The 23,791-nt window shown below is 44.5% G+C and overlaps 1 protein-coding gene across 3 annotated transcripts in view; it reads right to left on the bottom strand.

The window, feature by feature from the left end:
- TNC (tenascin C) overlaps positions 1–23,791 on the bottom strand; it is a 157,451-nt gene that overhangs the window by 69,522 nt on the left and 64,138 nt on the right. For all 3 annotated transcript variants that reach the window (XM_086921101.1, XM_086921102.1, XM_086921103.1), the window contains exons 2-4: positions 18,129–18,714; positions 5,351–6,757; positions 155–418 (exon numbers count right to left, since the gene is read on the bottom strand). In XM_086921101.1, the coding sequence (XP_086777227.1) occupies positions 155–418; positions 5,351–6,757; positions 18,129–18,606 (2,149 nt within the window). In that variant the 5' untranslated portion in view covers positions 18,607–18,714. The remainder of the gene's footprint in view (positions 1–154; positions 419–5,350; positions 6,758–18,128; positions 18,715–23,791) is intronic.

The raw sequence follows: 23,791 nt of genomic DNA, 5'->3' as shown, positions 1-23,791 counted from the left end.
TTAAGGATTGTGCTGTTGCAAAATGATTTCTCCCTAATCAATAATGGTGCTTTAGATGACTAAATGACAGCCCGCTTCCCGCATATTCAAGCAAAGCCCATCCCATGGCATGTCTGAAACTGGCGCCCCTTGAAAAGTGCCAATGTTTACTTACGAGTTGCAACTCGGGCACTGACTGGAATACTCTTCTGATTCCTTAGGATTGCAAAGACCCGGACATAATACTCCACGCCAGGCTCAAGTTCTTGGATGGTGGCAGTGGTCTGGTCTCCTGCCACCCTGAAGTCCAGTTCAAGGCCACCGGGGCTGGTGGGGATGTAGGTGATAAGGTACTCTGTGACTTTCATTTCGTTCGCCCACTCCAGATTTACAGATTGTGTTGTCACTTCTGTCACTGTCAGGTCCTTTGGAGGGGACACTAGCAAAAAAAATAACAGAAAGGAAAGAAGGTGTAAAAAATGAAATATGGCATTAAATTACATGGGGAGGGTGCTACAAATGGGGGGCCAAGTTATATGCTTTTATGTATCAGTGATGGAGTTTGGGTATTGCAAAGTAGTCCAAACAAGTACATTTTGACCTGAATCACTGAAACAATGAGGCTTGGAATCCAAGAACAACTGCTACAAGTAATAATAAGCCTCCACACCAATACCTGGTGCCAAGTCCAGATGGGGGGAGAAAAAGGACTCCCAAAAAGAATCCAAACAGAGAATGGACTAAAACAAGGGTGCCTTTTAGCCCCGCTCCTTTTTTCCCTCTACTTAAGTGACTTGCCTCACCAATTGCAAGTTGGTTCTAATTTACCGCCGAAGATAGCCCAGCAAAGCATAATTTCATTACTCTACGCTGACGACATAGTATTATTAGATCTAACCCCTTTTGGACTGCAGGCATCATTGGACATTCTGTATCAATATTCGAAGGAAAATTATCTAGTACCAAATATACAGAAAACTAAAGTGATAGCTTTTTCGGGAAGAAAACAAAGCGCCAAGTATACCTGGAAGATTGGTGAAGAAAAAATAGAAGAGGTAGACAATTATCCTTATCTCGGAAGGATTCTCTCCAAAAATTTGACAAACTCAACACAGGTATCAAACTTACAAAGGAAAGCTGATATACATACCTCTGCTCTCTTGAAACTTTACAGTGCAACAGGGAATAGACACTTCTCTGCACTGTTAGGCACATACAGAGTAAAAATACCACCTGTATTATCTTATGCGACGGAATATATCCCCATAAAGCAATGGGTTTTCATGGATCAAAAAGAGGGGAAAATCTTAAGAAGGATCATGAAAGTTTCTGATGCTGTACCTGTTCAGGCACTGAGACTAGAACTATCAATTATAAGCTCTTATGCCATAGCTATTGCCAATGTAATAAGGTGGGCCTACAACCTGATACACGCGAAGGAGAACACTCTAAGGTCAGCGTTGAAAAAAGAGTCTTTTGGGGTAGAGTCTAAAAAGCAAATCTTTTTGGAAAATTTGGCTGTAGCATTTCAGATGGCACAAATTAATATAGAAATGTTGAGTACTTGGTCTCCAGCACAATTAAAATTGTTCTTAAAAACTTTTACCCCTAAATTGAGCTACGAATTGGACTGTTTACACTGCAACAAATTAACCATCTACAAGCCGTTTGTGGAAATACTTGAATACAAGCAAACTCGGCCTTATATTGGGTTTACCCTGACACATGGTGTAAGGAGAGCGATTACTATGTACCGGTTGGGCATCTTACCACTATTAGCATATACCTCCAGATGGCTTCCAGGAGGATCTCCTCTGTGTACTTTGTGTGCAGGGGGTGACCAAACTATAGAGCATTTATTACTCGTGTGTCCTAATCACAAAGTAACCTTAGCTCGTACAAGATACCTCAATCCTATATTCCGCTCCTGCAGAATTACTAAGGGGAGAGAACTTTTAGTTATGTGTAGTCAACCTTTGAATGAATTCGTTTGCTACAATTTGTACAAATTCTTAAAACAATTTTTATCCTTGTATTAATACTGTTGCATTTTTATACATGTAAAATGTAAATAATTTCTTTTGTGGTCCTCTGTTGAGTACCAATACAAATACAATTTTTGACTTGACTTGACTTGACCTGAATCACATCTACTAGAGAATTATTCAAATATTCCCAACATATGGAAACAAATGGTATATGCTTTTTATGGTAATATTTGGGGATGGCTATCTGAAATTACTTTGAGCAAATGAGATGGGACAGGTGACTTTAGGGTAGTATAAGTTAATATATTCTTGGTATCTCTGATCGCTTGATTGGCTGCTCAAAGGGTAGGTACCCAGACATAGAGCAATGCTGCTTGTTTAGACAGAGCTGAGAACATATAGAAAAGGTGCAAAAGTATTCTAAATGTGTATGGTTTTCTCAGTGATGAGTTAAAACTGTAATGAGAGCTGTAGACTAATTGTCTCGTTTATTAGATGGAGCTGTAAACCCTGAAAGCTGTCTGAACTCTGTAGTGATAACTTGCGGCAATCGCTGCATGTACTGGAGTGAGTTTTGCTAACATAATACATTACATAAGTTGGGAAAAATAAACATTGATTCCCTGGCTGCAAATGCAATAAATGGCTCACATTGCTTGAAAAATTGTTGCAATATTGCAAAAAGAAACTACAGTGCAATAGAGCAAACCATTACAAAATAACCCTTATGTTCAGTAGCAAAATGATGCACCCCTCCCCTGTAGAATGTGATGAGGGGCCCCAAGCCTCCTATATCCAATAAATATTCATTGGTCATGGGCTAAACAGGGGCCCACTGAAGACTCGGGTGCCCCATTGCATTGCATTCTGCAGCACACATACAAAGAGGATATTGCCTTCCATCATGATTTATGTACAGGAAGGTGTCCCTTATGGCACAAAAACGTTTCTGACCACAACACATACGCCCTTGCACTATGATGCAAGGGTGTCGGCGTGAGTGCATGACAGAACAAAGTGCTGCCATGCAAAGAGAGAGCAGAACTGCACCATATCGTTGTATATATGTGCATCTCTGTTCTCTCCACTGCGTTGTGGGATTTGTTTGTAGACCTCAGCCAAGGTTCGAAATTGGACTATCACTGAGGCTAAAATCAGTGGGATACATCAATATAGGGACATTTCTTGACAACTGTGCAGAATGTGCGCCCACCTAAAGATTATTGCATTGTCCATTGTGACCGCCAGCAGTCAGGACAAATTGCAAGAGCAAATGATTAATTTCTTGTAGCAAGTCAATTGCGAGGGGAAACATGTATCATTGCAACCCAATAAAAACAAGTCGGAGACTTTCAGATGTGAGTGGAAGAGATGCCAGAGTGTGAGTACTCACTTGCAATCCCTTGTGGAGGAATCTCCCTCTTCCATGCTTAATGTAGAACAGCTTGAAGTCATCCTTCTGACAACTAGAAATACTGTTGCCATGGAAGCCAGATTAAGGCTTGACTAGAGCTCGACATGATCTGGTGTAACTGCATGTCAACAACATAAGCATGACAATCTGGCTCGTTACCTAGTGTAATTACATGTTTGAAGCATAGGAAGGTTCACTACCTGAACACTCAGTTGGAAACAGCCACGTGCCAAACCTTTGGGGAGAGGATGAGGCTTAATGGCTAGGGTTGTCGACCTCGAAGCTGGGGAACCCGGTTCGAATCTCGGCAGGTAAGCTCAACATCTTGGGATTTTGGGCAAATCATTTAATCTCGTTGTGCCTAACAAAAATTGAATGTGTCCGTCTGTAATGCAACTGGTGCTCGTGTAAAGCGCTCTGATTCCTTCAGGTCTAGTTCGCGCTATATACAACTGTAAAGAAAAACATTATAGCCAAAACAAAGAGGACCAAAAAATTGTGAAGGAAAGTTTATATTTTCTATATTTAACTACACCTGTATGTGTCTCGACAATGTATATGTTCAAGATATGCAGACTAGGAGTTAGGAACAGATTACCTATGCTTACCTACATATGCCGATCTTCACGCTAGTTATATCCTCGGTTTTTAAGCTACAATATTTGGGCACGTCGATATGTACCACATAATATTCGGACTTGGAACAGCACAGGTATGTTAATGACAATCTGAAAACATGTTAGCTATGTTGACAGCCCCGTGCCAAGGTGGGAAGAGCTGGCCCTGCAGGACTTCTCTGACGTCATCATTGTGTCCACAGGAGAACAATAATGAATCTTCTAGCAGCTGATTGGCTTACTTGTAGCTGTAGGAACAGCAGTTTTGTGTATTTCAATAAAGTGTAATCAAGGCACCAGATCACTTCCAGAGCGCTGTCAGATTGCTCTGTACAGATGCCCCTTTGTTCAGCCTTGTCTTGGCTCTGTCCCAAACTGTAGCCAATTACTAGCGCTGTTCTGCTATTTTATTAGTCGAATGTACTATTTTATTGCAATATCCAAAGGCCGGGGCTGTGCAATGTGTTTAATATGTGTTAATTACCTGGGGGAGGTCTCGTGGCACTTACAACAGGGCTTGCTTCTCATTACACTCCCCAGAATTGAGAGGCAAGGCTGGTGCATACCCTGCTTAGCAGGAATTATACCAGAGCTGATTTCTAGTTTGTAATATGTAAAAACAAGCATCTGGAAAGTAACACCGGATCAGTTTACTTCGTAAAATTGAAGAGGTGTTTTACTCCTATGTGGTTTCTCTATACCTAGCCTCCTGGTTTGAGTGAGTATGGACAAGTGCCATGAGAGCACCGGAAGTGGCCTCCAAGACTGACTGTGGACTCCCATTAGATTGTGTTGCTGGTCACTGTGATATTCTGGCCCACAGGTGCTTGTGGAAGGGGTTCCTCCTGGCCGGCATCAATATCTACTTTATCGGTATAGATGCGAACAATGAGATTGACTTAACCCTGAAAGTTAAAGGTTACTATATGAATGAAGTGTGGAAAAAGTTTGTTCCTGTCTGCGTCTCCTAAATTTCTTTACATCTTTAGTTAATTGCAGCTATGCGGAGCTCTCTGTGATGCCAGATTGAATTATGACCCTGACTTTCTGTTAAAGAGGCACATAGGCAACTATAATATTACATGTCATTAACATCTATGCAGTTGAATTATCTAAGAAAGGAAATCTGATAGACTCTGATCAATCGCTGCCATGCATTATTGCAGTTACCTTTTTTTCCAGGAAGGGATGGGCTTTCCCTTAAAAACAGTCTATCCATTTGCTGCACTGGCCTGTGCACCAGATGAAGCAATGATGTCCTCCCTGTCTTAAACACTTCAAAAGAGTACATAATGATGATGGTTGTAGATCAATATACAAATAACATGAAATGCACAGTAACTGTTACCTACCTTCAGAGCAGTCTGCACCCAAGAAGCCTTCTTCACAGACGCATTGGCCATTGACGCAAAGGCCCCGGTCATTGCAGTTGTTCAAGCAGGCCAAGGAGTCACAGTTCTCTCCAGTGAAACCTTCATCGCACACGCATTGTCCATTGACACAGCGTCCACGATCATTACAGTCATCTGGGCACCGGAGCTCACTGCAGTCTTCACCTTTGAAGCCGTCATCACAAATGCACTGTCCGTTGACACACCGGCCACGGTTCTTGCAGTCGTTTGGACACCGGAGCTCACCACAATTTTCTCCCATGAAGCCTTCGTTGCATACGCACTGACCATTGACACAGACACCACGGTCGTTGCAGTCATCTGGGCATCTGAGCTCACCACAATCTTCACCTTGGTAGGCTTCATCGCACACGCACTGGCCATTGACACATCGGCCACGGTTGTTACAGTCATCTGGGCACCTTAAATCGCCACAGTCTTCACCCATGAAGCCTTCGTCACACACGCACTGGCCATTGACACATCGGCCACGGTTGTTACAGTCATCTGGGCACCTTAAATCGCCACAGTCTTCACCCATGAAGCCTTCGTCACACACGCACTGGCCGTTGACACATCGACCGCGGTTGTTGCAGTCATTGGGGCATCTCAATTCAGAACAGTCTTCGCCCATGAAGTCTTCTTTGCACACACATTTTCCATCGACACATCGGCCACGGTCATTGCAGTCATTGGGACATCGCAATTCACTGCAGTCATCTCCTTGGAACCCATCATCACAGACGCAGAGTCCATTCACACAGCGACCACGATTATTGCAATTGTTCGGGCATGTCAGTTCACCACAGTCCTCCCCTGTGAAGCCCTCATCGCAGAAGCAGACTCCATTGACACAACGGCCTCGGTCGAAGCAGTCATTGGGACAGATCAGTTCACTGCAGTCATCTCCTGTGAAACCTTCATCGCAGACGCATTCATCCTCGACACACCTCCCACGATTGTTGCAGTTGTTGGGGCAGCGCGGCTCACTGCAGTCTTCGCCAGTGAAACCTTCATCGCAGACACATTGCCCGTTCACACACTTTCCAAACTCGCTGCATTCAACTGGGCAGATCTCCTGGTTGCAGTTCTCCCCACCATAGCCTTCGAAGCAAACGCAGATGCCATTGACACACCTTCCTTGATCGTTGCAGTCGTCTGGGCAAGTGAGTTCACTGCAGTCCACACCAGTGAAGCCTTCATCGCAGATACATTTACCATTGACACATTTGCCTCTGTTGTGGCAGTGGCCTGGGCATTCTGATTCTGAACAGTTTGGTCCTGTCCAGCCAGGCTCACAGATGCAGCTGCAGGTCTCAGTGCTGTAATTTCCTCGCCCGTTGCAATAAGGCTTTGTATCCACTGCACCTGTGGGAATAGGAATAGATAACAATCTGTTACTGGGATGAGGATGGGTGAGAGTGTCTCCTGGGTTTAATATTAAAACATGGTACACATTTTCGATTTCTAGTACAAATATTTTGTTCACTCTACAAATATGTCTATACAATGTGACTCATATTGCTCACCTGGAGTTGGGTAATAATTTAGCTCATCACCTGCCCTTTCCCGACCTCCTTTTCGGTACAGGTAGTGGGCGAAAAGGGTAAAAGCCCTTAAGGGACCTTATTTATATTAAGCACCCAAATATAATATGAGTTTAAAAAATGTACTTTCTCTCCATTTCTTTCAAAGTGTGGTTAAGAAGTGGATGCCCAAAGTATCCTATTGTCTTCTGCTACCCAAAGGATTAATGACAACATTGGGATACAAAAGAATAGACCTTCACCAGTTTTAAGGAACTGCTCTTTTTTCTAGTCCACATTCTGGCCTTGAAGTTTATAATCACCTTCCTGGTCAGTTTTTAAATTACATCCAAGGTAATCAGGTTCGCCAACAACAACAGGGAATTTGTGTATTGCAGTAAGAGAGTGAAAGGAGTGGAGACAAGTAACCAGAACTAACAGCAGAGTACAAAGTTCCCCGGGGAAGTGAGACAGAGTGGAGAAGAGAGTTGGTATCACAAGTAAAGTAACTGGAAGGGTTCCCTTGTCGGAACTTAGAGAGCCTCACACACCCAGAGTATTAGGTGTGAAACACACCCTGACTGGAGGGTGTCCAGTGTCATCATCGACTCACTGCCCCTCGACAGACCGGCGCTGCAATGTCTGACGGAGCACCATAAGGCACTCTTTTGGCGGGGTTCTTTTGTTCCTTGCCGATGGTGGGTGTGAGTGAGGATGAAAGAAAGTGTAGTCGGTGCAAAAGTGAGTGAAAGTTAAAAAGGGTGATCAGTCCACACTGACTTTTATTAACGTGGCTGATTCCCTGGTTAAAAGGGGTGAGAGGGGAGCTAGAGACCATATAGGTATACAGAAAACTAACTCAACCCCCTGGTGTGGTCAACATGTTTCTCGCCAACCGGCGATTCGTCAGGACCTCAACAAAGTACTACACAAAAACACATGCTCATTCACTTTGAAGAAGACAGATACAACCTCTCTGGGTCGGAGGTAAAGAGGGCCACGGGGTCCTGCTCTATTTAGGCGACCCTAAGGGAAATGAATAGGGCCTCGCAGCATACTCCCGTGAGGCCAGCACTGATAGGTTAAATGCACCTTTAGACAGGCGCTGGATCGGCGGAACACCTACCCCTCACGCTCACAGCACCTGGTCAGGGTGCGGAGCAGCTGGTGAAAAAAAAATTTAAAAAAAGAAAAAGTAACCAGAACTAACAGGAGTTTAAGGAACAAGAAATGCAGTAGTATTACTGGAAAGACAAAACCTGATTTGATTGACTCAGGAAACAGCAAATTGATGTGAACAAATCAGGGGAAGACATTACCATTCTGATACGTAACTGGTAATAGGAGTGGGTGATGTGAGTGAACACTAATCACAAAGGTTGGGCATCAAATGATGAGCCACAAATCATTCAACAGCAGTGGCATAGAAAGGGGGGGAGCAGTGCACCCCTGGCGGCACAAGTTTTGGGGGAAGCAGCCTCGCACCCAACACTTACATGAGCCAGCACCCCCCACTCGTCAGCACATGTGGGCAAAGGCAGGGACCGCCAGGGACGGCAAAGTGCCTAGCCACGCGACTGCGCAGGAGGCAATTTGTTCTGCATTAAATGGCTTTGTAAATAAATGTACCGCAAAACAGCAGCTTGCACTGCACTGCGTTATATTTCGTTCGGGGAGGCATTCCATGTTTGGAGCATGGCCACTCCCATACATCTACCCATGGATTTCACGCATTCCCAGAATTACAAAGGTTTGTAAACTTGGTGTAGTGTCTTGTGAATATTAATAGCAGGAACCTTTTGGTTCCTGATGGGACTCCATAGGAATATGACATAATCGGTTGGGTGTAGCAATAAAGTTTATGAAAGAGTGCCATCAGTTAACTGTTGCAGAATTGAAGTTGAAGAATAAAGACGTGAACTACAGAGCTCCAGGTGTGGCGTGGTCATTTTCATACTATGAGACTGGGGAAGACGATACAACTTGCGATGAGGATGGGATAATTGCCTCGAAGGACCAAGACTGCTCTCCTTGAGAGTTTGCTGAGGTTCAGCAAATTGCTTGTTATTGCCTCATGAGCTTTAGTAGAAGTGAAGCAGTCTATGATTGGCATATGTGGAGTCATTGCGCCACTCCAGCTAGTGCTTACAGGAGGGGCAGGTCCAAGTGGGCAGGGGATGTCGCTGGAGCGGGCCCCGCTCTCAATGTCAGTAAGGTCCACCACTGGCTATGGTGCTGCCACCTTCCTGAAACCACTGCTTCCATTTGATACCGCCAAAAAGCAGAATATTGGCCCAAGGTGGACTGCATGGATTGAAACATTTGATGATTTCATCGATGCGCTAGAAGAAGCAGATGACAAAAAGATCATCAAATACTTAAAGAACCTTACAGGTGACGGAGTGAAAGAAGTGATAAGGAAATTACCCCAAGCTGATAAGATATTCTACAGTCAAGTTTAGAAGGCATTAGAAACGATGTTCAATCCAATGCTAAATGTTGAATATAAAAGATACAGTTTCAACCAGGCAGACAGCAGGCTGGTGAAACGATGGATGACTTTGTTGAAAGACTTTATACCCTCATCAAGCCTTGCTAGTTCAATGAATGCAATGACGAAGAAGCAATACGTCTCAGAGTCATCAATGGTTGCCTGTCCAACTCGTTCAGATGACGTAAGCTGAGAGAGACACTCTGTATAGAGAAGGTAATCATAGCTGCGAGAGCAGAGGAATGTGTAGATTGACCAGCTACTGATATCGAAGCTGGAATTGCCCAGAGCGAATCAACATTGAACATGAAAAGTAAGCAGATACACATGGTCAAAGGTCATAAAGTGATGTCTCAGAGGAAAAAGAAGATGCTTCCAATGTGGATTTTGCTTCCCACACAAAGCTAAATGTCTTGCCATTGGACAAATATGCAAAGACTGCAGGAAAGAAAACCATTTCATAACGGCTTACAAAGCGAAAGAGAAACTGACTGTGTCACGTCCAGAAGAGCAAATGGATGCCAGAAAATTCAAGAAGTACTTCAGCCATGCCCACAAGGCCAAACACTAAAATCAATTGAGGCAAGTGGAAACTAAACAAAGTTGATCGTCATCAAAGTCGTCTTCTAAAGGCTCTTTAACATCATTATTGAGCGACAGTCAAGAAGATATCTGTGCGATAATGATGTCAACCACTAAACGATGTGCACGTGTAGGTTTGGCTGCATGCAGAGAGAAGTCCAAGTCCAATAGAGATTGCCATGTGAAACAACCATATTTATTTGGACAGGTCCCTAAGATCACACTATGGGAGAATGGTTGCTCCACATCTTTTAACAACAACAGTGGTGCATCGATAAACATCATGCTGGCAGAAAAATTCAACAAACTGACCCTGGTGCCCTGTCTCATACCATCAAAGACAGAGGTATACATGTGGAATGTTCCGCACCATTACATAGTCAAGGATCATTCGTAGCAACCATGTGACACAGGAAGACGAAAGTACAGGCACCAATTCATGTCCTTCAAGGTACTTTGTCAAGGGCATGCTTACTCAGTTTCAGTGCTGTTGCTGATATACAATTGATTTCTATCAATTATAACTTGAATGCTCGTCCTGAAATAGTAAGTCAGCTTCCATCATTGTTTCATGGACTAGGAAAGCTTAAGACAATAAAATGCAGCTTCACATTAATGAGGATATTTGTCCTGTTGCTCAACGACATCGTCAAATTGCTTTCCATCTACAGGAAGCTGTTGAGAAAGAACTCAAAAGCTGTTGTAGCATGATATCATTGAACGCTCTACTGGTCTAATACCATGGGTTTTGCCCATAGCGGTAGTGCCAAAAGTGGGGAAGCTATGCCTATTTGTGTTACTATACACCAAGCTAACAAGGCAATCGAGAGAGAATGACATCCAGGTCCCCACATTGCAGACATTATTACCCAGCTGAATGGCATCAAAGTATTTTTCTGCCTTGATCTGAACAAGGTGTATTATCAACTCGAACAAGAAGAAAACTGAAGGTACATTGCTACCTTTTCAACCCATGTTGGTTCGTTCAGATATAAAAGACTACATTTTAGGGTGTTGAAAGCTAGAGAAATTTTTCAGGATGTCATTTGCCACATAATACAGCCTGTCCCACACACTTTTAATTACAGTGATGATATACTGATTTTGCCATAGGGGAAAATGTAGTGTCTTGTTAAAATGAATAGCGGGCGCTTTCTGGTATTTGATGGACTCCATAGGATAATGACATCATTGGCTGGGAATGTCTGGGGGTGGCTAATACAGTTTACGACGCAGTGTGGGCTGTTAACAGCTGCACACTGAAGAATAAAGACGTACACCAGAGAGCTCTGTGTATGGCATTGTCATTTGCATGCTACCTGGCTGGGGAGGATGCTACAATTGGGATTGTGTGAAATCACTATGCCTTGCAGAGGATGGTTTAACGAGGAGGAAAATCTTTTCTTCTCCCTGTTATTTCCACTTTTTATGTGTGCCGCACATAGAAAGAGGAACATGTCTTGAGGGAGTGTTTTTGTGCATGAAGGTATCCCTTCCTGCACAAAGATAACACTTACCGCAGGCATCTTTGAGCTGTGGTGGAAGGGTGCCTGCATTGGTGCTTTGCTGCTTGCCAGTGTTATGGGAGAGCAGAAGTGCACAATAACTTAGTAGGTCTTTTGCATTTCTGCTCCCTCTCTTTCATGCAATGCAGCACAGAAAGTTGCCTTGCTGCACTGCATTGCGTGAAAATTTAGTAAATCTGGCCCCCAGGTGCTGGTGGAAGAATAGGAAATAACAAGTTGACCAGGAAACCAGGCATTAGACAATTAAATAAAATGAGACCAACTTAAAATAAAATATGACAAAGCTGGTTAGTGAAAGAAGAGAAAATGAGGTGAACAAGGGCAACAGGAAATTAGAGTGAGATAGCATTATAGGACTTCTTAAAAGATCAAAACTCAGAAGATGTTAGCCACATCTGAAACACGAGCCAAGGGCATGAGTAGCTATTTTTGTAGCTCTTTGCTCACCTTCCTAGAGCACAACTGTGGTGCAACAATCCACCTTTACAGCTGATGGCTGAATGATCACAGAGACTGGCATTCTGTCTCTGCTCTTACGGGTAATCCTTCTTGAAACACAGTGAGGATTCAATGGGCAGTGAGGCAAATATTCTTTCTCACTCTAGGCATGGTGCATGCACAGAGTGGTCGTGGGTTTTACACATCTTTTCTGACTACCCGAGTGTAAGCCCATGAGCAGAAGCCCAAACTGGAATCACTACCAGATGGAGTTCCTCCCAAGAGATCCACAATATTGAAGCAGTATGTGAGTTAGAACAACACTATGATCTAACTCCTTTTCACTTCTGAAATTAACTATGATTATGTGAACAAGGGGACTCAATAGTTAATTTTGATCTAAGCGGGCCAGCCACAGTTAAGCCACCATATTTAGGAATCGCTACATGTTTGGAGCAGTTTTCTCACTTAACTACTTCTGCTGCCATGGTGGTGGTGGCACTTTCAGCAACACTTGACAGCGTGGGATGCCCTAACATGTCATGGGGGTGTGGGGGATCGAAGAGAAACACAAAAAAGTGTGAGGTTATTTTTAGGAAATGAAGAATAAATATCTAGACTTGAAGGTAGAAATCTCCCAATGTGTAGATAGGTGTCTTTGGTTGTTTTCTTCTGCCTTGGATTACCATGATGTGAATGGTGCTCTGGGACAGAAAATACATGGTGGATACAGCATCGAAGTAACTGCCTTAACTTTAGTGGAAAGTCACATAAGCCAGAGAATGTCAGGCAGGATTACGTTTCTAATGAGCCAGTTGTGGCCTCATTGTCAGAAACAGGTCTATTCTCTGCCTGTATATAAAGTGGAGAATCATTGGTGGATGTCACGTTACTGCCCAGCTCAAAATGAGGCCGTAAATTGATACTCAACATCAGAGGAGACATTCAAAGGACCTTCCTGCAATAAAAGAGCCTAGCAACGATACTCTAATTCTCTTTGTAGTACACCACCTAGAAAACAGAGCAGTATTTGAAAGTGCAGTAAGGTTACAAAACCATTTTCCTTCTGGAAGTGAATGCCTCAAAAAGACACACACGTTTTCGCTCTCATGGGCTGGGGCATGGGTCTGCAACAATGACACTTTGCTATTGTCATGTTTGTAGGCTGCTGCCATGAAACATTGATAATTGTTTATACTGCGAAAGCAGTCACGCACATTTTTGGTAATTATACACATCTAATTGTAGCTGCATGTTTTTGAAACTGATTTGTGGTTCTTGATATAATACTTTTAGAAAGAGGTGGGACCGTGGTTACATTGTTGGCTGCTGTTAGACCCGCCTCAGAGGTTACTGTGCTGCAATCGCATCATCTAGAGTGGTCCCCACCGGTGTCCCGGGGCCTCAGTGCTAGTGCACCCCAAAACTGGATAACCGATATCTCCTCTCCAGCACTTGACTGTCTCAGGGTAGTAAGACAGAGCAGTTCAAGGCATACTCAAGGAGGTGAGGTGGGTTTAGACATTCAGAATACAGTACGCACCGTACTACCAGCTGATAGAACCAATGTCTATTTAGTGCTTTACTTTTCATGAAAGAAAAACACTTTTATACACACATGAGAAATATACTACACATAAAACTATAATCAACAATAAAAATGAGTTGTCTCTACAACCCTCTGGGCCAGAGTTCTGACCCCAAACAGTTTTATAGCACCTAGACACTAAGCACTATAAAAACACAGTTGACATCCAGATATACAATCTGCGTTGCATATTACAGGTCATGTTGCACAGGGTTGCTCTCTTTCGCTAAAGCCATGATAACAATCCTCATATTGAAATGATATAGTTTCAGCATTTGATGTGAAGTCAAATATCACTGAGCAGCCCTTAACCCGCCACCTAAAGAAACAGAAGTGCCTGGACTGAGTCAGGCCACAGTTCTAGTGGCAACAAGGATCTGATCACAGGTGCATGATACCTTGGCACAGTTTACTGAAGTCCCACTAGCCCAGTAGCCACTGGCTATTTGTGTGAGGGTGGTGGCTGGCCAGAATGCCAGTACAACCTGATACATCCAGATGTCACAAAAAGAAAGGGGGGGGCGTTGTACCACCGGGCCCCCTTCATCCGCTACAGATTGTAACTGGAAGTTCCAAACAGGCTCCCACAGGAGAGGGCTCTGGGCGAAGCAATCTCACCTTCAAGGACTGAGATCAAGCTCTCCTGTCTCCCTCTGACTCCGTTAAGGTGCTGCAAGCTTCCTTATCTTGAGCAGGTGTCTGCAATTTCCTTGTTCAAAGCACCAACTCCAAAAGCCTCACAGGAACAGCTGGTTCCCAGACCGATGCGGCTGATGCTCTTGCTCCTCTTCAAATTGGCATATTTCTGTGCAGCATAATCCATCAGCCATAGAGAAAACGTCCTCAAGTTCCAGACACAGTGAGAAAGCTTCTTATCTTGCTTCCACACCTCGGGCCATGAAGAGCTTCCTCAGGCGGACCCTGTGTAGGGTCACCTCTTCAGTATCACAGACCAGTCACGAACCCCAACTGACCGCTAATGACAGACTTTAATCTCCTCTGATTGATAGGTTGATCCAATCAGAAGGTCAGGCACACTTGTGGCATGTTCACTGTGTGTCCAAAGCATGCAACGGATTACCTACTGTCTTCCCTCCTACCAGCTCGGACTATTCCCTAAAGACGAATTTTAATTACCTCCAGAGTAGGGGGACCTGACCATCACCCAACAGAAAGGGTTTCTCCTAGGAGAGTTAGTGCAGTTAAACACAGATAAGAATGTCTATCCATAGCCCAGCAGGCTTCCCCGAGGAGTGGGGAGGGGCATGGGGGAGCTGGAATGTCCAGCAGAAGAGCTCGCATTACACACAATGGCTCAACTCACTGCCCTCCCCAGTACACCCTCGGGCTCTCAAACACACCTCAGGTCGACAAAGGCAACTGGACCACAGGCAAGGCGTACTGCACAGGCTTGATCAGGAGGGAGGCCAAAAGCCCACCCTCCTTAGAATGCAGGGATATCCTGACTATAGATGTATTGCTGCCACCACTTTCAGTCTACCACCACCTGGGAAGAGAGGGCTTATTCATGCCCACCCTTGAACTTAGAGCCAACCTCTAGGGTCTCAATCAGTGTAAACAGGGAAACCCTCAGTGGACATGCATGACTGTCATGCTCACTGAGGTAGGACTCTAGAAACCTTACAGTAACTTTTGAGTGACTTGCTTGGAGATCAACATAAGGCATAGGAAGCAAGCTTTCCAGAGACATGCAGATCACTTCCGTCCCAACAGCAGAGAATACAGCAGATCTGAACTCTAATCCTGTTATTACCATGTTATCATGTTCTTTAATCCTTTGCAAGTCATGTTATCTCCGCTGCACCCAGCATCCATCCAGGCATAGATGTAGTACTCTGGAATAAGGACTAACTCCCAAAGGCTCTACATATAAAGTGGAGATTTTTTATGATTTATTCAACCTCTTCTTTTTAAGTTTTGGTTACTGAGAGCTTTCACTATCTTTTGAGTGACCTATTGTTTCCAATATTTACCATATACTTACAGTGAGCTTTGGGACAGCCCCTTGCTCAAATTTGGTCTGCTCAATTTTGGTCCTTCACAAATTTGGTCTGCTCAGGAGTCTGCGGCCTTCCCCCCTTTTCTTGTGTTTGTCCCGCCAAAGAGCATTTCGATATCACGGTCTGCTGATTGGATGTGTTGCATCTTTCCACTGCCGACTTGAGGGGACTTGCAGCAATCTTTCCATGGGAGTGCATGTGATGATTCTTTCTGCATGTTCCCTTTGCCCTCACCCTTAGGTGCTCTCTTTTCCTCCCTTCCCCGTGCCCTAATATTGTATCCACATCCCTCTCCCTCCTAGTGCTACCAGGTGACGTGCTTCCTTTGCTATGCATGCGGTCACTTATTGTCACTTTTAAAATCCTAATGTTATTTATTTTATTGCCTTCTGCCATCTTAAAACTAGGAATTAAAAATGGCCCCCATGTGTTGTAACGCATTTGTATGCACTCGTCATAATGCATGTGTCCGGGTGCAGTTGTTAGCACTCGTCAAGATGAACACATGAATATGCGTAATGAAGAATGTGTGGGCTGGGATCTTGCAATAGGAAACTCATTGCAAGATCTTAAGTGTGCCCATATATTTTGATGCATAAAATGTGCATGCAAGTGCTAAAAAGGATTGGCAAAACTAAGAGTTGGATCACTTAGAGCTGAGAACTATTGAATTTGCAAAAGCTTTTTTTAACAATTGTTATAGCATTATTCAGTCTACCATATTACTCCTCATGCCCTGACACTGATTGGATGTGGTGTAAGTTACAGTCATGCTGAGGTCATCGTCTTGGACAGGTAAACCCATTTTTAGATGCTCCTTATATAACGTCAGCTTAAACAAATCAGAGCCTTCGGAAGTCATATCCAATCGTAAGTGAAACAAGTTCGTAAACAAGAATTAGACAATTGGAAAGCAAAATGTACTTATGGCGTCAGTGAAAAATATCTGCACAAAATGGCAGAAAAACACATTACTGCAAGACCATTCCAGTGTGGGTGACAAATGTCATCAGGGGCAAGACGCCATTCAACCTATGAATAGAACTCCTACTGTTATTCGGAAATGAATTAAAGCAACATCTTGAAGGCACCCAAGTTCAGGTGAGTTGCAATCAGGGGCTATGAATGAATGGTAAAAGTATACTGTAAGGATGTTTATTGTTTTTGTTAAAATGTAGTGTTATTATGAGGTATTAAGATGCTACCTCTCTTACGTGGAATATAGATTGTTACAACTATATACTGGTTGAAGCCAGAAGATGAAGAGCATCAACAGCAAAGTAAGATAGTGCTAACCAGAGGCCTGTGGGTAATAAGCGAGGATACTTGCGCGGACAGATCATTGGTGTATTGTAGTGGCGGCTGCCTCGGAACAGGGTTGGTGTGACAGAGGGGAATGGTTTGATTAAAAAAAAATTAATAAACTTACCTTCTCCACCATGCTGCTTCTCCCGCCGCCGCACGTCTCTCCTATGTCCTGGAAGGAAGGTCTGCTGGAAGCACCAGAAGCACCCAGGCTTCCGGACTCTCCCAGCCAATCACAACGCTGCAGGAGCAGCATCGTGATTGGATCCTGTTTGGATGCTCAGGCAGTGTCTGGGACCCTGGGCATGTTCTCAAGAGGGCTGCGCAGCACAGCCGAATGGAGAACATGCTAAGTGCGCATGACAGTCTAGGGCTGGCCAAACCGTCATGTGCACTTAGAGGAGTGCAAACCACTCCTCCCCTGCTCTGGCTTCAGAGCCCAGACCCGCCCGACTCCCACAGAGAAAAATAAAATTATAATAATATCCTGTTATTATAATTTTATTTTTTGCACTGCTGAAATAGCAGTGAGGTGACGCTCCTACTCCTTAGCGGAGAAGCCGCCACTGGTGTATTGTGTGTTTAGGGGAGAGCAGTTGGAGTGTGTTAACAGACAGAATTTGGAGTGGGGAGGGACTGAATAGTAGCCCAGGTGCGGTCCATGCAGGTAAGAGCTGTGGGGTGGGGAGTAGAGGGGCTGGATGGGGGAGAGTCGACAGACAAGGACAAGGGAAACTTAAAAAAAAAATGAAAAACACTTTTTTATTTAATTTTCCCTCATCGTCGTCTGTCGACTTCCTCTTCTCCCACTCCGCCCCGCTCCACCGCTCTTACCTGCATAGGCCGTGCCTATAGTAGTCCCTCCCTGATCGGGTTTGATTTAGTGTATTTGGTCGAAGTATATGACTGTTTACATGATGTAGGAAACAAGTTAAATGTTACATTTCAAACATAGGTCACTGCAATATTATGCTTATACTGCAAAAAAAGATGGCACAGTCGGAATTATGAAAATAGTTGTAAAGTATTAGCTCTTATTATTTATTATTAATATTATTATTATTATTATTATTATTTATTTAAAGAAAAAAGTTGTAATGAAAAACAGTTCTTTCAGTCATTTCTACCCCTGTATAAAACTTCCTGGTTTTGCAATATTAGCACCACAAGGAAGTTTTCTATAAAAGCACAACACACACACACAAGTATAATACTATCATCCTTGACCAATAGGTAGCAATGAGACTCTTGGTTAATCTTACCTTCAGCTGTCTGGCTACCACCACAGCAACCAGCACCACTGGTACACTGCTCCCGTAAAGAGGACACCAGCCCCTCGAGCTCCTCTAGTCGGCTCAGCAGGTCTTTGATATCAGGAGCAGCCGCACAGCCGCAAGCCCGCCGCGGGATGTTGATACGGTGCGTAAAGACTATCTGGTTATTCCCATCCACGCTGTGCTCCTCTTGTTGGCTCCCTGGCACTGAAATGGGCTTCTGACCTGCACCCCCAGACTCTGGGTCCAAGTCCACCGAACACAAGGACCCCATGGGCAAGTTAATGTTGTAGACATGATTAAACACAACAGGCTGGTTGTCCTCTGGCAACGTGACGTTTGAGGTCAACCCGCTCTCCCGCTTCTGGCGGATGATCTTTTTAATGAGCCCGCCATCTGCGTGGTGGCACAGCAGAGCGAGCATGAGGCAGGCTAGGACGCGAGAGCAGCGCCCCATGGTCTCCATGACTTCCTGAGAGGGCTTCACGTGGAATGTCCTTTGCGCTCACTGTGGAAGATATATCTTGTGGATGTCCTTGTAAGAAACTTGATTTTCCTCCTAAGGCAGATGTTCCTGTAGAAACAAAAAGAAAATCATCTGTTTTAAAAAACAAGTACCATAAAAGAGACCAATGGATTGTAGTGGAAAGATGTAAACCAAGAGGAAGGTGGAAAGGGAAGAAAGATTGATGGAGCAAGAGAGGGACAAAGAGAAGAGAAAAAGACAAAGACAGATGTATTGGTAGAAAGATCATGTAATACACTACTTTGTGCAAATATATGCTAAACAGTTTCATTGTCCCTGCCCCCCCATCCCCTTCTCATGGACGGATGTCCTGGGGAGGACGAATATATGCTGTTTAGCTGCTGCCACCATTGTTAATTGTTGACTTGTTGACATTTTCCATGGTTAAATCAATGATCCTGCAACATACTCTCGCACCACAACATGCATATCATAGCTCTGACACGCATGGTTGGGATTTACTCCAGGGTTACTCGCTGCAGAGGGCCAGGGCCTCAACTGTTGGGTTACTGTAATGCGCGTTTCCATTTTATAACTGGCTATACTGGAATGTAATGCCGTGGTTACGTGGAACCGGTAAGTAGGCCTTCCAGTTGCATTGCATGCTGTGAGATTGTTGAATAAAAATCAAGTTTGAAAAAAAATATGCTGAGCAGGGAATAGCAGTAATTATTGGAAAAGTGCCTTTTCTCATTTGTATATTTTTATATTTGCATGATTTGGTGAAGCAGAAATCCCAAGGGAATGTAAAATAGATAGAAGTGTGTACAACAGGAATAAACACATTACAATACAGTAGGGTAGTAGGTGCTTAAGAGTTAGATGGCCCGAACGATTACACAGACACAAGTACCATTGACCATTCTGTAGGATTGTTACAGAGGATACAAAATTGCAATAATTGGATTAATTACCCTTCACATGAGAGAACAAGGTGCATGTAGATTACAAGGCATCAGTGGTCTTTTGGTTTCATGTTCCAGATTCAGATCTACTCATTTATTTCAAGGAGTAGAAATAGTAACGTTGTAGCCCTTGCAGTTAACTTTCCAAAAGTGACCACCACCGTGAAAAGGACACCAGCGGCCCTTGGTAAAAAGAAACCTATGTTAGAGGTAGGCGAGGTCGGCGTAACGAAAGTTGAGGGATCCCCTCTGCAAAGTACATAGAGGAGCCCCCCTCCGGAATCATTCAGGAGCTCTCAGGCCAGGGTACTGTGCTTAAGGGGGCCCCCTGGAGGTCCCCCCCCCGCACTGCTTCGGCTGCTGGAGGCCTTTTCCACGCCACTACGACAGAACAGCAATGAGTGCTTCGATAAGAAGGACCAGGGCTTTAAGTGGGATGAAAAAACTGGCGGGTCTCTCAAAGGGGCGTGGTCAATGTAATTAAGGGTGTGGCTTAAAAACACATAAGCAAAAAATCGTTGCTTAGCATATTTGTGCCGCCCGACTTGTTTTTTGCTGTTTCTGTCATTGCATCTAGATATATGATACAACAAGTAACATCATATCTACAAGTCAAGACTGTTGGCTTTGTCAACAGTTGTTAATTGAATAAGATAAATAAGCAGCAACTATGGCTTGAATATTAATGAAAAAGCTTCCACTTAAAGCTCTCATGACCCCAGACAATGTTGCTGCTCCAGAGTTTAACAAGCATTAGAAATGCAATAGGTCTCGCAGCATTAGAGTTAGTGCTTTTAGAATTGTTTATGGGTTTTTTTGTAAATCTTTAGCATGAGGTTGAGGGTGAGTGAGGGTGAGTGAGGGTGAGGGGTTGAGGGTGAGTGAGGGTGAGGCTGAGGTGTTGAGGGTGAGGGTGAGTGAGGGTGAGTGAGGGGTTGAGGGTGAGGGGTTGAGGGTGAGTGAGGGTGAGGGGTTGAGGGTGGGTGAGGGGTTGAGGGTGAGTGAGGTGAGGGGTTGAGGGTGAGTGAGGGTGAGGGTGAGTGAGGGTGAGTGAGTGTGAGTGTGAGTGAGGGTGAGTGGGGGTGAGTGTGGGTGAGTGTGGGTGAGGGTGAGGGGTTGAGGGTGAGTGAGGGTGAGGGGTTGAGGGTGAGTGAGGGTGAGTGAGGGTGAGGGGTTGAGGGTGAGTGAGGGTGAGTTAGGGTGAGGGGTTGCATTGTTGGCATTATCCTCCCCCATCCCTAGTAGATTAGGAGAGGCATAAAAAAGGCACTGTTTTCATAAACAGAGAAGCTGTTACTGGGCTGCTGGGAGGGGACAGAGGGAGCCCACAGGAGAAACCATGTCTGTCTGGCCTGTTCATATGAACAGGATGCAGAAAAAGTTGATATGTAGGAAAAGGGAGTGCATTCAATGAAATGCGACCACTAACATTTACCTCAAAAACTAAGACTTATTTCCGGCTGCATTTGACATAAAAATGAATGCAATGAAACGCGATCACTAACATTTAATTCAACGCCAAAGACTGATTCCTGCATTTGACATACATAAAGAATGAATTTTTAGCACACTGCGCATGCCATGAGCAGATGGGAGCGAAAAAAAGCAGAACTGCATGTTTTTTTTCTCTATTTCCGGACTCAGCTGCATCTGAAAGACAGGCTGTCAAAAAAGCATCATATTGTGCTGGAGAATCTGTAAGTAAAGCTGTCATTCATCCTTACTGGAGAAAATGGAGGCCAAATATACAGAGGGTGGGGGCGTCAGGAAAATGACATTGTACATGCAGCCTGATAACACAGAGTGACCCGGCCCAGCAGGCTGCACTGCCAGCAGCAGCCCTCTGCTTCGAGGCTCTGGCTGCCTTTCTCTCCTGCTTCCCCCCTGCCATCGACAGGACCTTACCTCGTCAGCATCTCCTTGACCACATACAAAGAATTTATGAGGGGGAGGGGGGCTTTGACTGACAACTCAACAATGTTTGGAAGGCGCAGCACACAGGAATGTGGTACACTTGTTCAAAGTACGGTGTATCACAGTGGTGTATTCGGTGCGCCCCCTAAACCACACAAATCAATGAGGAGCGACTAAACAGGAGTGGATGACGGGTCATTTTTTTCTCTCTCTTTGTCTTTAGACACATTTAACTGCTGAACCTCGGATTGCCCTGTTAAAGTCTTATGCTGGTTTTCCAAAAAGTGTTAATGTTAGCCTATCAGCAGAAACATGAAGGATTTTGCATTTGAAAGGCTGTCTTTGGCCTCTAACCCACTGGGCAGTTTAACCCGTAATCTCCTACAAGGAAAAACAGGCACAGATGCTTTCACATACACAGGCAAACGCACACAGATGCACACACAAGTCCAGGCACGCACACACACTGATGCACACACACAGATGTGCACACATACACAGGCACGCACACATAGGGTCGCACACATACACAGATGCGCGCACACACACACGCAGGCACGCACACAAACACACACACACACCCACAGATGCATTCACATACACAGGCAAACACACAGGCATGCACACATACACAGATTTGCGCACACTCCCAGGCACGCACACACCAAACACACACACATGCATTCATGTTTCCGTCTTGCGAGGCTGCGAGAAACAGTCAATTCCAAACTCAACAAGTAGAAACCCGTTGTGCACAATTTGCACCCCAGTTGGTATTTCGTCTTGGATGCAATTTTTTTTTGCAGCAAATCGGGATGTTGTGCGCCTAAGATGGAATGGAGAAGGGGTTCGTCTCTGCGTCTAAAATGCAGCGGGCAACCATGCGCCTGAGTGAGATAGAGTAACCCGTTCTGTGTCCGGGATGTCGAAAGGAACACTGCGAGAGAGCGTGTTTAAGTGTCATGATTTACATGTAACAGTTTAACAGGACACATCTTTAATCTATACCATTGTAAAAGACTATTTTAATAAAATAGAGAATGAGGCGGGTCATTTTTTTCTCTCTCTTTGTCTTTAGACACATTTAACTGCTGAACCTCGGATTGCCCTGTTAAAGTCTTATGCTGGTTTTCCAAAAAGTGTTAATGTTAGCCTATCAGCAGAAACATGAAGGATTTTGCATTTGAAAGGCTGTCTTTGGCCTCTAACCCACTGGGCAGTTTAACCCGTAATCTCCTACAAGGAAAAACAGGCACAGATGCTTTCACATACACAGGCAAACGCACACAGATGCACACACAAGTCCAGGCACGCACACACACTGATGCACACACACAGATGTGCACACATACACAGGCACGCACACATAGGGTCGCACACATACACAGATGCGCGCACACACACGCAGGCACGCACACAAACACACACACACACCCACAGATGCATTCACATACACAGGCAAACACACAGGCATGCACACATACACAGATTTGCGCACACTCCCAGGCACGCACACACCAAACACACACACATGCATTCATGTTTCCGTCTTGCGAGGCTGCGAGAAACAGTCAATTCCAAACTCAACAAGTAGAAACCCGTTGTGCACAATTTGCACCCCAGTTGGTATTTCGTCTTGGATGCAATTTTTTTTTGCAGAAAATCGGGATGTTGTGCGCCTAAGATGGAATGGAGAAGGGGTTCGTCTCTGCGTCTAAAATGCAGCAGGCAACCATGCGCCTGAGTGAGATAGAGTAACCCGTTCTGTGTCCGGGATGTCGAAAGGAACACTGCGAGAGAGCGTGTTTAAGTGTCATGATTTACATGTAACAGTTTAACAGGACACATCTTTAATCTATACCATTGTAAAAGACTATTTTAATAAAATAGAGAATGAGGCACAGACGGTGTATTTACCCAACTCAATATAACTGATTTTATAAATGAAAGAATGAATGTCCTTCGGAAATGCGAACGTCTGTCTATCCAAACTACAGATTACTTACAGGTAACTGCAGCTGGGACCTGGGAGTTTCCTGTTTAGGGACTGCTGTCTAAACATTGGAGGGAGAGGTTAATCGGAGGTGACGAAGAGTCGCGAGGGCGGGGAGAGAGGATGCTAAAAACAATCATGTCAGCACCGACTGAAAAGGTTTCGACAATGGAGCGACTGAAAGCACACATCGCCTCTCCGTGTCGGGGCCATTGTGCAGCGGTGATATACGACCGCGTTGTGATCCAGCGGCCATGACAGCGAACCTTCGGGAACAGATCGTGGCAAATCATTGTGAACTCAGAACTCATAA

Source organism: Lissotriton vulgaris, chromosome 5, assembly GCF_964263255.1.
Source record: "Lissotriton vulgaris chromosome 5, aLisVul1.2, whole genome shotgun sequence".
Classification (NCBI taxonomy): domain Eukaryota; kingdom Metazoa; phylum Chordata; class Amphibia; order Caudata; family Salamandridae; genus Lissotriton; species Lissotriton vulgaris.
The sequence above is the reverse complement of the archived record's forward strand: the minus strand, read 5'-3'. Positions and strand labels throughout refer to the sequence as shown.